A 13,773-nucleotide genomic window follows, 5' to 3' on the forward strand; every position below is an offset into this window, starting at 1 on the left:
CACTTTTTTTCAGCTCTCCTAGAAGCCTGTCAAAATAAAATGATATGATACAAATTAGCAAGTCTGTGATAATGATGCATACACAAACGATAAGGATTATATACCTTTCTATTGGATACATCCAGCGATAGTTGACAGGACCAGCAAGCAATGCCACTTCTGGCATGTGAACCATCACGTGTATCATACTTGTGAAGAAAGCTGGAGGAAATATCATCTCAAACTTGCATAGGACTTGGACAATGTCATGGCGCAACTGAAACATGTCTGTCTTTCGCAATGTTTTTGCCGTCAGTTGGGAAAAAAATCAGGACAACAATATGATTGGCTTCACAACATTTTCCGGCAATAGATGTCGAATACCCACAGGAAGTAGGCGTTGCATAAACACATGGCAGTCATGGCTCTTCAGTCCAGTAAATTTACCCCCGTCAACATTCACGCGACGTGCGATATTAGAAGCATACCCATCAGGAAACTTTACAAACGATACAAACTTTAGAAACTCTTTTTTGTCATTCGGTTTCATAGAAAAGAATGCAAGATCCCTTCTAGCTTTATCACTGTCCCTGTTCATCCATAAACCCCTTCGTATGCCCATTCTTTCCAAATCAAGACGGGCTTTGATTGTGTCCTTTGTCTTGCCCTCGATATCTAGAATCGTGCCCACCAATGTGTCAAATACATTTTTCTCAACATGCATCACATCTAGATTGTGCCTCAATTTGAGTTTCGAAAAACATAGGCTTATGAGTCCAGTTCATATGTGTAGAAGGTCTGGTCCGACTAACTGTTTTTCCGAACGGAGCAAAATCCAAACGGTTAAGCTGTTCCAAGATCTCATCACCGGACCATTCTCTAGGTCTGAGGCGATGCTCTGTGTTCCCGTCGAACTCTTTATCTTTTTCCCGCCACTCGTGGTCCCATGGCAACCATCTCCGATGACCAAGGTAACAAAATTTTCCCGCATGCCAACCAGAAGTTACATCTTCCTTGCATATAGAACATGCCATATAACCCTTTGTGCTCCACCCAGAAACCATTGCATATGCTAAAAAATCATTCACAGTCCACATAACTGCTGCCTGCAAAGTGAACATCTTCCCAGTTGATTTATCGTACGTGCGAACATCGTTTGTCCATAAATCCTTCAGCTCATCAACCAGCGGCCTTAAGTAAACATGGATTGACTTCCCAGGATCCTCAGTTATCAAAACAGTCATCATCATGTATTCTTTTTTCATGCATTTCCAAGGCGGCAAATTATATGGGAATACGAAAATCGGCCAAGTGCTGTGGTGTTGGTTTAGAACCCCATATGGATTGAATCCGTCAGTGGCAAGTCCCAATCTCACATTTCGGGGATCAGCAGCAAACTCGGGGAACGTTCGATCGAACTCTTTCCATGCCTCCCCATCTGCAGGATGCCGCATCACATCATCGTCTACCCGTTTTTCCTTATGCCATTTCATGTCTATGGCAGTATGCGTCGACATATACAATCGCTGCAACCTACGTTTCAGGGGCAGATAACGCATGACTTTTTGTGGGATCTTAGTCATTCTATTCTGAGATGTCATTTTGAACCTCGACTCATTGAAAACCCCCAAAAAGTAATCGAAACACAGGTTCGACATACGATACTTTATTTTTCCGTGCATTAACTCTACAATGGCCGTGAGAACGGAAAAGCTCTCGCACCCCGGGTATTGCTCTTGGTTGGCATTTTTTAACAGTTTTTCATATTGTTCAAACTCCGCGCTGTCTATTGGTGTAGGCACGTCAACTTCCCTTTCGTGATTGATGTTGGTTGATGCAAATGGAAAAGCATCCTGTATAATATCCATGACTTGATCATTAGGATCCACAATAGGTTCAACACTGTCCATTCTTGTGGCATTTGAAAACGAAGCATGGTCTAATTGTTCCCCATGAAGGTTCCAAATGCTATATGTCTCAATCATTCCATTCCTTACTAAATGAAATCCAACATTTTCAATTGTCTCCCACAACGTGTTATTACACCTCCTACAAGGACATCGGATTCTAGTTGCACCCGGGTTGTGTCTACGTGCAAACTCAATAAAATCCTCGATCCCATCCAAGTATTCGTCTGCACATCTATTCGGGTTCTGTATCCACCTTCTGCTCATAATTCCTGAAACCACAATCACAACATAACAATCACAACAACTTCATACGAAGTTATAATGTCACCTTATGCCTCCGGTAAGGGCCCTATCCCATTCGGGAATGCATAGTCCTGTCACGTAACCTATGGCTACATGAGATTAGATTTCGACATGGATGAATTTCGGCAGCATCTCGATACAGTTCTTGAGGTGGGCATAGGTATAAATACCTACGTACCACCCGAAGAACGTACCGAGATGACACCAAAATCTCCACAATCGAAACCTAATCCTGTAGCCGTGGATTACGTGACAACACTATGCATTACCAAACTGTCCAAATAGTGGGACAATTCAAAAACTAATTGGACCGCAGTCATGCTTTACGCATCCATGTATGAAATCCAACTAATCTCGAACGGGAAACTAAATGTTACAAAACATACAAATAAAAGTACGAAGTTAATTTCAATTAACTTCGTACATCACAACACATTGTGCTACGTCACGCACAATTTAACAACATAATATAAATATAACTTCACAAAAAAAATATACGCATAACAAACTAACTTTAACATTTTTAATATATAAAACGAATAAAATACCTTATCAATCGTTCTCCACAAATCGCTAATTACAAATATCCCTAACGAGAACAAAATTAATAGCGTTAGTACGAATTTACATTAATACTTATAAACTAACGACAAAAAATACTTACCCAATCAACGTACTGAATTTCCAGCAGAGGCAGCGGCAGAGAGGTTGAGAGAGAGGCAGAGGCAGAAAGGAAATTTGTTTGCTTTCTGCCTCTGCAATGGCAGAATTCTGATATGAAGAAGAAGGACTTTGCACGACGAAACATATATTTCGTCGCACAAAATGCCGTCGCGAAAAACCATTTTACGGTCGCACAAAACGTGTTTTTCCGTCGCGCAAAAACTTATCGACAAAAAAACTTTTGCGCGACGCAAGACATTTTCATCGCAAAAACTTTCGTCACGCAAATTCTAGATATCGTCGCGCAAAAACAAAATTCCGTCGCGTAACATTTAAGTTTCGTCGCGCAAGAATGTACCGACATCTGCTTTACGCGACGAAATCTAATTCGTCGCGCAAAAAAAAATATCCCCCCTCAATTATTTTGGCGCCAAAATAATAATATCCTTCATTTTCTTACGCGACGATAAAAGTTTCGTCGAGCTAAGTTGTCTTTTGCGACGATACCTGTCGTCGCACGAGTTTTCGCAGCCAATTAACCTAACCTTTACGCGACGAAGTGTCCCATCGTCGCGCTAGGTTTTCTTACGCGACGATTGCTCTCGCCGCGCAAGTGTTTGGCGCCAACAAAAAACCCGGGTTTTTTTTCGCTCACTTTGCGCGACGAAGGCATCTATCTGTCGCGCTAAGAGATTTTGCGCTTCGAAAACTTTGGTTGCGCAAGTTTTCAATTTTTTGCGCGATGAAACTTTTTTTCCTTAGCTTTATTGCATTTTGCGCAACGAAGATTTATTCGTCGCGACCGCTTTATTGCATTTTGCGCGACGAAGATTTATTCGTCGCGCAAATTGAAAAACGTAGTAGTGGATGGATAATGGATATATAGACCAACGATAAAGATCAATCTTCAATATCTTAGAACGAATTAATCAAACTTGAAACTTAGACGATGATTAGAGTCTGATTTTCTGATATACCTATATAGGTAAAGGAGCTTCAACATATGAACGATGGTGAATTGGGAAGGATCTGCGACTATCTCAAGCCAAAGGTGTTCGAGGAGAATGCCAAGGTTGTTGAAGTGGGAAAGCCACTTAACGCGATGCTCTATATTATAGCAGGCTCTATGCAGGCGCCAATTACGGATGCTGGAGAAGCAGCTTCATCAACCTCATTCGATACTCTTAAGAAAGGTATGTTTTTATTTTTATTTTTATTTTTTGCCAAACGGTAGTCTGCATTTCATTCATTTGAAACTCTTGAGAAAGGTATGTTTGTTGGAGAACAACTTCTGGATTGGGCAATGAAAACCAAAGCTTTTGATGACCAACCTGTTTCGTTCAAAACCATCCGATATACCACAAAAGTAGAAGCCTTTGCTCTCACAGTTGATGACATGAAAACTTTAGTGCTCTCCGGAGACATCTTCCCGATGAAGTCAAAAAGTGAAGTTTAGACAATCCTTACCATTTGAAACTTGAAATATTTGGCACTTCTTTTTTTCTTTGTCTGATCATGTAGTTGGCACTAATTTGAAAGTTGGCATTCTCAAAATTGCTGCTGACCTGAAGATACGTGAGAAACTAGAGGCGATATTTTTGTGGATGGCAATAAATGGCATTTCTGATGATGTGGCGATAGATATTATGCATGGTTTTAGTCAAAAAAAATTGAAAGAAAACATAGATGCTGAAGTGGATGTGAATTATATCTTCTCTGTTCTTGATGAATGTGGGAGAAGCATTATGCGGCGCCATTTCTGCATGGAGACGCTAAAAAAAGTAGGTTCCTTTTACTCTCTCTCTCTCTCTCTCTCTCTCTGTGTTTTGTCGGAAGCATGTTCATGAATCTCTATATAGAAATTATTAGTCAAATAAAAATAGATCCTTGCAACTTTGAAAGCTCTATTTAATAACTCACTTACATTATAACTTCTAATTAAAAGCTATCTACGCGTTTGATTTATTTACAAATGAAGCCACGAAATCTTTCCTTTAATTTCCTTTTTTTAACGTGTTTTCTGCATTCGGATGTTTGCTGTGAGGGTTTATATAATATCTCTCTCCTTATCATTCCTTTACACAAAGGAAAAAGGTATATATTGTCATATACAAGAAGTGTCTAGAATTAGAACAAAAGAATACAAGGTTCGCAACTTGATTTGTGAAATTTTGAAATCTTTAAAAGTGTTAGATTTACAATGTAATGGATATAGCCGATAGAATCTGGGCCAGTCATCAACAAAAATCACATAGTACTTGTGACCACAATGAGAAACATGAGGGGGACCCCATAGATACGAATGTATTAATTGAAAAGGGAAATGGAAATTACATGAAGATTGATAAAATGGCAAAAAGGTACATTGAACAGAAAGTTGATTGATAGATAGGATTTGATGGACCTAGTTGTTTGTGCCAGAGAGAGGCTGTGGCAATGTCGTTGGAGCAAAACAGTAGTGGATTGCTTTTGGACAGATGAATGGGTTAGAGACTGCCTTCAGTAGCGCCTTGAAATAGGATTTTCCCTGCAGTATTATCCCTGATGATACCTGAGAAAGGAGTGCAAGTTAGATAACAATTGTTGTCACTGGAAAATTTGTGAACTGAGAGTAGGTTGTGTGTGGCTTGTGGAGTGTGCGAAGAATTTGATTTAAATGAAAATATGAGTGATAAGAGTACAGTGTTGGCAACATTAACTTTGTTAGATCCAGTGTATTCAGGACGCAGAGAAAATTTGCGCAAGCCATTTGTAAGGTTATTAGTACCTCAAGAATAAGCATTCCAAGTTGTTGTGGATGAAGATGAGGGTGTGGTGGAAGTGTATAAGGCAGAGGGTCAAGTGGGAGCTGAGGGGAGGGGGTGAAGATGGGACGGTTGGGAGAAAAGGGTTGTAGAAGCAAGATGAAGGTCTAGGGTTTCAAGAGGAACATAAAGATTATTGGTAGATAAGATTTGATGGAGGACGTGAGTTGAAGGATGACCTTGCCATTTGTGCCAAAGAGAGGTTGTGGCAAGGGCATTGAAGTGAAAAAAGGGTGGCTTGCGTTTGGATAGATGAATGGGTTAGTGACTGCCTTCAATAACGCCTTGAAAAAGGATATTTCCCCTACTATGATCCTTGATGATACATGAGAAATGAGTGCAAGTTAGATTAAAATTGTCATTCGTCATTGGAAAATTTGTGAACTGAGAGCAAGTTGTGTGTTGTCGAGTGTGAAGAATTTTTTTTAAAGTTAAAAGATGAGTGAGAAGAGTATAATGTTGATTCACCATTGGCAACATTAATTTGTCAGGTCCAGTGTATTAAGAGAAAAGTTGCCCATGTCATTTGGAAGGTGATTAGTGGCCCAAGAATCAGCATACCAAGTTGTTGTGGATGAAGATGAGGGTGTGGTGCAAGTATATGTGGTAGAGGGGTAAGTAGGAGCTTAGGAGGAGGGAGTGAAGAGTTTGGGTTGTAAAGTGTGATCCTGGTAAGAGCTATTGAGACAGTTTCTGCAAGTGAGAGCACCATGGCCTGGGTTTTTACAGATTTGGCCAATTGGGCGAGAGTTGGAAAAAGTGTTTGGCTGGAAGAAGTGACTGTTGGGAGAGAGAGTTTGTAGAAGTGAGAAGTTAAAAGGCGCATGGTTTGGTTGTTTGTGAGAAAGGAGAGAGCTTGGTTAGGATTTGGAGAGGGAGAGGTTTGAAAGGCATGGTTGGTAGGCTCATTGAAGAAGCGAGTGAGGAGCGAGTGAGGAAACATACTATGCAGCAGGAGGAAAAGAAGGCTGACGGATAACATCAGAAGAAGAGGACTTGTAAAGGTCTGCGAAAGGGTTGGTGTCTTGAGAATTGTCCATAGGCACAAAAAACGAAAGAAAGAGTTAAGGATAGAGAAATAGTGATTGAAAGTGAATGGAAGAGTTAAGGGGCTTCATGTTGGGGAAACACACGTTTCCCCCTGGTCACAGCGAACCCGATGGAAGAAATAAAGATAGAAAAACAAAGAAGCCCAAGATGACAATGAGTAAATACATGAGAGAACACACCGAGAATTTACAAACTTCGACAAATAACCTGACTACGTCCCTGGGGAGTGACCACCTTCACTATAATAAAAGAAAGACAAGAATAACCACTCAAGAGTTTTTTATACCCAAACCCGAGTCCCGTATCCAATAGGATACACCCCTTGTACACCCTCTCTCATACATGTGAAAATCACTCTCACCCCAAGAGATATACCCTCTCTTGAACCCTTGATGAACCCAGCTAACTCCCAGTTGAAACATGCTCCAAGAGTTCGTGGGACTGCTTGCTTGCATCTCACAAGCAGTCCACTCCCTCTCTTCCGTGCTCTCCCTCCCTTGCCTTGGTGCAGCTGAAGCACAGCAGCCCACGCACCTTTGCATGCTTTCTCTCCTTTGGTGCGGCTCACATGCACACCAGCCCACAACTCTCTCATGCCTTTGGTGCAACACAAGCACACTACCACTTGCATGCAGCCTCCCCTTTTATAAACCATAAAAGGAATTAAGGCTGATTTTCATCTCCCAAAAACAACCCACATACATGCTAGAAAAGCCACAATGACGGCGGTCAAAAGGCTCCCCAAGACAGCAGCATTAAAGACAAATGATGATGTCCTCCCATCATTGCAACAAAAACCACCATGACATACAAAAATATTCCTCCACTAAGGAGGGAACCCAAGGCACCGAAAGTATGTGCAGCTCCCCCATTTTTCTCTTCCTTTCAGCCATCAATTGTAGACCATCCATGCATCTCCCATACATGCATTCATGTGCTTTGAAAGAGGAAAATAACAGCCGTACATCTCGACTCCACTAAGGAGGGAACCACAACACTTCAACTAAAAAACTCTAATAATAACCCATCTATATTACCAATTCTTAGTAAAATTCAATTTTTGAATCAAATTCCATGAAGATCTATCAAAGGTGTCCACTGGTTTAGATTAAGTTACAAATGATGCCACTGAATCTCCTCTTTAATTGGTTACCCTTTTTTCACAACCATCCATGTTTTTAAGCAATGCAATATTAATACCTCGATAGACATTTCTATTTCTACTTCTATAATAATTTGAATATAGCAAACGAAATATTTTATGACAATGTATTTTTGGGAAGGCAAAAAAAAAATCAATAAAAACACTCAGTCGGAACATACATGCTGAGATGGATCATGTATATATATCCAATAGATAGAGATCAATGTTTAACCTTTTGAAGGATGTAATCAAATTGAAACTTATACGAGGATTAGAATCTAATTTTCTGATATGTATGTACATATAGGTAAAGGAGCTTCAAACTATGAACGATCAAGCGTTGGGAATGATCTGCGACTATCTCAAGCTAAAGATGTTCGAGGAGAATGCCCAGGTCGTTGAAGCGGGACAACCACTTAATGCGATGCTCTATATTATAGCAGGCTCTATGCAGGCATACCTGCCAATTAGGGCTGCTGGAGAGGCATGCCCCTCAACCTCATTCGAAACTCTTGAGAAAGGTATGTTTGTGGGAGAACAACTTCTGGATTGGGCTGCAAAAACCAAAACTTTTTATGACCAACTTGTTTCGTTCAAAACTGTCCGATGTGCTGAAAAAGTAGAAGCCTTTGCTCTCACAGTTAATGACTTGAAAACTTTAGTGGTCTCCAGAGACATCTTCCAGAGGAGTTCAAAATCAGAAGTTTAGACAACTCTTAGTTGTTGAAACTTCATGTAGGTGGCACTTCCTGCAACAAGATTGATGAGATACTAAACAATTTTTAAGAAGAAACTAAGCATGAAGGTCAGGAGGAGGTTCGTTTGTTTATTTTTTATCGTGGATGAATATTTCTATTTTCTTCATTTCATGAATTAATTAATACGTTCATTTTCATTTTGTGGTTTCCTTTTTTGAGAAATAAATTCTGTATGAAACTGAAAAATGAGGGTAAAAGCCCGAAGATATACAAAACCACAATGTGGATATCATACATTTCTTGTGTAATTTGACAAATTAATTGCATGTGTGGTGCCTCAGGCAAGCCGAGCCGTTTAATTAATTAACTCACTTCGGTCACCAATGAGTCTTGTTTTCTGTTTTCTATAGTTGGATGTGAAAAATACATTTAGCAAAGAAAGCACAGTGGTGGTGGATTCCCCCTCCCCTCCATGGCACCCAAGATCAAAACCCAATAGGGTTTCTCTTCTCCAATGTAACCCATAAAATAAAATAAAAAAAAATAAAAAGAGCAACCCTTCTCAAATGTGTGAAGAATTACCTACCTAAACCAGTAATCATCGAGCTCTAACAACCAAATGACAAACTCCGACCGGCCCTGAAGGGACTGGTTGTGGTCGATTTCATCTCAGAATTCAAGCCGAATGTCCTATCCAAGGAACAAGCCACCTCGCCTATACCTGCAGAGGACCCCACCGACCACCAACATAGGACCAGGCTGGACATTGCATGTTGACGGCGCCTTCAACGTGCATGAATGTGGGGCTGGGATTGTGCTCTCAGCCCCCGACGGGACCAACGTGGAATATGCTCTCCGCTTCCAGTTCAAAACCACAAATAATGAGGCAGAGTACGAGGCTCTACTTGCAGGGCTCCGCCTCGCCCAGGACCTCGGTGCCAAAAAAATAGCGCACATAGCAATTCAATGCTCATTGTCAACCAGGTCAACAATACCTACCAAGTCAGGGGCAAGAACAAGGGCCAATATGTAAAAGAAGCACAACGCCTGGCATCACTCTTCATGCACTTTATCATCTCCCAAATTCACAAGCTAACAGCCAAGTCGAGGCCATCAACAAAATCATTAAACACAGTTTAAAAAAGAAACTCGGCGACAAAAAAAGAAACTAGGCTGAACTCCTCCCAGAGGTCCTATGGGCCTATCGCACCACCCAGCGCTCCTCGACAGGCGAGACCCCCTTTTCCCTAGCCTTTGGTTCCGAAGCCGTTATACCGGTTGAAATTGGCCTACCAACCCATCGTGTGGGACATTTCAACCCTTAGCAGAACGCCGAGCAGCGTAATCTTGACCTCGACCTTGTGGAAGGCAAGAGGACTCATGCTGAAATGACCTTCGCCACGTACCAGAAATATGCGGCACAATACTACAATAAAAAAGTCCGACCTCAGATTTTCCACCCCGGAGACCTAGTCCTACGGGCCATACTACTTGCCACTCGAGACCGGTCGGCGGGCACTTTAGGAGCTAATTGGGAAGGCTAATATAGGGTGGTCGCCATCGTCTAGCCCGGCATATACACTCTTACCACGTTCGGCGGACAGCCACTCCCTCACCCATGGAATGCCTAGCACCTCCGCCAATACTACCCCTAGAAATTTTCGCTTTATTATTATCGCTTATAGTCACGCTGAGTGCCCGACAGGATTAGCCGGCGAGCTCTCGCCCTTTTTGGTGTAAAGACGTTTTTATTTATTTATGTTCTGCCTCCCAAACATGTTGTTTGATCGGCTCTGCTCACACAACAATTCACACACTTAGACAAAATTCGCAATTTAAACACAAACCACAAAAATAATAATAAAAACACAAACAGAGAACACTTACAATAAATACTCCCAAAAGTCAAAACATAAATAAAAGAGACTAAAAATTGTTCACGACAAACTGAAAGGCCAATCAGACCCTATTCCTTACAAAAAGTCTAGATAATGCAGGTACAGAGTTTTTTTTAAAACGTTTTCCACGTCGGCATCGATTTCAGGCCCTCGGGGCTCAGCTACATGCTCTCCAATTGTAGCGGCTGGGACCTCGGTGGTCGGAGTCAGCTCTGCCTCGCCTTGGTTCGCAGCCTCCTGCTCCTCTTCCTCCTTACCCACTAGGTCCTCCAGGCTGAATACAAACTCAGGGTAGCGCTTCTGAATCTTCTCTAACAGATCCAGACAACCCGAGAGTCGTTTCTCACCCGCCAGACCTGCCCCATCAGCTAACTCGAGAAAGCTCTTCACGTCCTCCACTTGTGGCTGACAAGCATTCTCCAATGCTTTCTGTAGCCGGACGTTCTCATCCTTCAGCCGAGCACCCTTTTCCCTCAGCCGCTCCGCTTTCTTCACCTAGGCTGACCCCAGAGCTAGCACAGCTTCGACCTCCTTCATGCTACTCTCCTCTGCAACCTTCATGGCACGGTCAACCACTGCCTTCGTCTCGGCGTTACATTTCCCGGCCTCCTTCTCACGATGGATCATGAAGCACTAGACCATCCCGTAATGCAAAAATAAAGCCTACACCAACACAAGGAAGAGTGAGAAACAACGGGGGGACGACCGCTCCTTCCTCATTCCTCAGCCTCTTCGCCACAGTTGGCTCCCCCTCCTAAGCCATCAGCCTCTTCCCATGATCCTGGTCCCATGTCGAACAGGCTTTCGGACCTCAACCTGCCCCACCGGCATGACAAGGGCCACAGCCTCGTTCCTAGCATAAGTCTGGGGCGGCACTCTTTGCCCAGAGACCAACGAGCCGGCACCCTTTTTCAGAAGCCTCTCCAACAGTTGCCAAGCTTTCGGGTCATTCCTGTCAACACCCATTACTACACAAAACAAAGTGTTAGTCCAGCACAGGGAGACAAGCAAAAACCTTGGCACGACACCGAGAAAGCCTTACCTTCTAGGATCGGGTCCAGGAAGCCAGACTCTCTCAGAGAACTGCTCGACAATACCTCGGCCGTGTCGCATGCACTAGGTGGCAGAGCACGGATCACCTCAAGTTGTCCCTCCTCATCCTCGGACAACTCCTCGCTCTCCCAATCCACTGCCATTTCAAAGAGAAGCTGTTAGTCCAAACCAAACTCTGGGCACCCCAAAAAAGAAAAAAAAAAAAAAAAAACACAATAGAAAACGACAAGTTTTGCACATGGAGCCGACCGCTGTAAAAAGTAACCCCACCTTTCTCCTAAAACGCCTTGCCACTAGAGCCATCGGCCTCTCCCCCCCGAGGCCACCTCCCAACACCAGTTGCAAAAAACCAATGATCTTTCCACGACTTCTGCAAACTTGGGTTATTCTCCAGCAACTTCCCCTGCAATGCCTGCAGATAGAAGAAACCAACTTGCTTTGGGCTCATCCTCAACCCATAGCAACACCTTAAGATGTTCGTGTTCGGCTAAATCTCATGGCGCCTCTTCCACAACACGAACATGCAAAAAATAGTCCTCAGCAGATTCGGGTTCATCTGGTGAGGGGCAATGTTGAGGAAGGCCATCCATCACTGCACAAACGGGTGTAAGGGCAGGCGCTGACCATTCTTAAACATCTCCCAATACAGCGTCACCCATCCCCTTGGCGGTCGGCTCGATCGATCGTCCGGTTGCGGCAGGGAGAAAACCACATCCCTTGGCACCTCATACTCTCACCGAATCTGCTCCAATAACTCATGAGTCATGCGCGTCGGCACTGTATCCGTCGACCACTCCCCCTCTTCATAAAAATACAAGTGCATGGGCACACCCTGCCTATATGAGCACGGCGCTTTCCCCACACCTCGTGCCATACTTACTTTCACAGGCACCCGATCCAGATCCACCCGAGCCCAATCAGGGTCTTCGGCATCCCTCCTAGCCTCAACTAAAGCCTTGGCATCTCCTGCCTCGGCATCAGGATCCCTCTCTACATTCGCATCCCCCCTCTCGCTTTTCAGACGAGCTCGTTACCTCAACCACTGAAGGTTCTTCCTTAGCCCCTATCCCCACCACTAGCCTGTCACCCAACCGATGCCAGGCCTCGTGCAACACCCCAAAATTTATACTACCCCTACTGAACCCACTCTCATCCGTCTCCCCAGACACCATCACCACAGTAGTAAAACAAACAGAGAAAGAGGAACTCTCACTTGGCTCAAGCGTGGACCTCCTCTACCTAGCTCACGCCCTACTGGCTCCTCCTTTGCAAGCACCAACTCGGACCTCCAAAACTCACAAAGCTCACACACACACGTAAGTCGACGAACTCTCAACCGGGCGAAAATGAAAAACGTTCACACCTCATAGTATATATAGGCCCCAACCCGTACTCCAACACCGTCCGATCAACCTTTCTATGACCTCCGAATCACGACCCGTGGCACAAATGCCTAGTGTTTCCCAATCGACGCGACCCCAAACGTCCCACCCGCTCTGATTCCCTGGACTCCTCATCATGACGCTTGCAATAAATACCACGCATCCCGAGCATCTTACACGCATCCACACCGTTTCGTATATCCAAGGCAAGCTAACCCTTCTCTGGGGAGTTGGGGGACTCCCCAAGCCGACCAACCAAGCACTCGGCCACTGCCGACCGACCAGAAAAACACCCACCTCTCCAACACAGCCGAACCACAGCTTGACGCTTCCAAGACGTTTTTAATCGGGCAGCTTGGTAAACAGACAACTCCCCACCCAAGGGAACTTGCCCGGAGAGTTGGGGGACTTGTTGACGCTCAGCATATGCCGAGCTAAGTTGCCCAATAAAAAGACAACACGTGGAATTTGTACAACACATTACACCTAAAGACCTCGGCCTCGGCTCCTAACACTACCTTGCCAAAAAGCCACAATATGAGGAACTGCCCGCACTGGTGACAAGGCCCCATCTCATCAAGACAAGACTGTCTCCATACTTGACAGGAGGGCTACTCTGCTAGCGACGCCCCCCCCCCCCAAGCAGAGACAGAAAACACAGGTCACCACAAACTAAAGCATGGGTGAAAATCCCATCCAACTGCCCCTTGGCAAAATAGGATGTGACATATATGGCTCGGCTCCGAGTCCAGGTGGTCCGCTTGTATTACCTTGCATCATCAAATCCCCCTATAAATAGGGGTGGAACCCTTGTAAAGAGGGGACGGTTTTTCCTCCCTCTCCTAAAACCCATCTGCTTGATCTATAAAGTACATTCCTAGAAAAGGAC

The 13,773-nt window shown here is 43.9% G+C and overlaps 2 protein-coding genes and 1 long non-coding RNA gene across 3 annotated transcripts; 2 read left to right on the forward strand and 1 right to left on the reverse strand.

Annotated features, from left to right (window-relative positions):
* LOC109948686 (putative cyclic nucleotide-gated ion channel 7) lies at positions 3,859-4,311 on the forward strand. The gene is made up of 2 exons (XM_020562383.1): positions 3,859-4,048; positions 4,124-4,311. The coding sequence occupies exons 1-2, from the start codon at positions 3,859-3,861 to the stop codon at positions 4,309-4,311; spliced, it is 378 nt and encodes a 125-aa protein (XP_020417972.1).
* On the reverse strand, positions 5,140-7,305 carry LOC109948848. The gene is made up of 2 exons (XR_002271305.1): positions 5,623-7,305; positions 5,140-5,406 (listed from the first exon to the last, which is right to left on the reverse strand). It is a non-coding gene; the product is annotated as an uncharacterized LOC109948848 (long non-coding RNA).
* LOC109948687 (cyclic nucleotide-gated ion channel 1-like) lies at positions 8,041-8,562 on the forward strand. Its single transcript, XM_020562384.1, has 2 exons — positions 8,041-8,049; positions 8,161-8,562. The coding sequence occupies exons 1-2, from the start codon at positions 8,041-8,043 to the stop codon at positions 8,560-8,562; spliced, it is 411 nt and encodes a 136-aa protein (XP_020417973.1).

Source organism: Prunus persica, chromosome G4 (genome assembly GCF_000346465.2).
Source record: "Prunus persica cultivar Lovell chromosome G4, Prunus_persica_NCBIv2, whole genome shotgun sequence".
NCBI classification, from domain to species: Eukaryota; Viridiplantae; Streptophyta; class Magnoliopsida; order Rosales; family Rosaceae; genus Prunus; species Prunus persica.

Bases quoted from the DNA above. Each gene is read 5' to 3' on its own strand.
- LOC109948686 (XM_020562383.1), top strand. From the start codon at position 3,859: ATGAACGATGGTGAATTGGGAAGGATCTGCGACTATCTCAAGCCAAAG. The intron at 4,049-4,123 runs GTATGTTTTTAT...CTCTTGAGAAAG, and splicing joins ATTCGATACTCTTAAGAAAG to GTATGTTTGTTGGAGAACAA.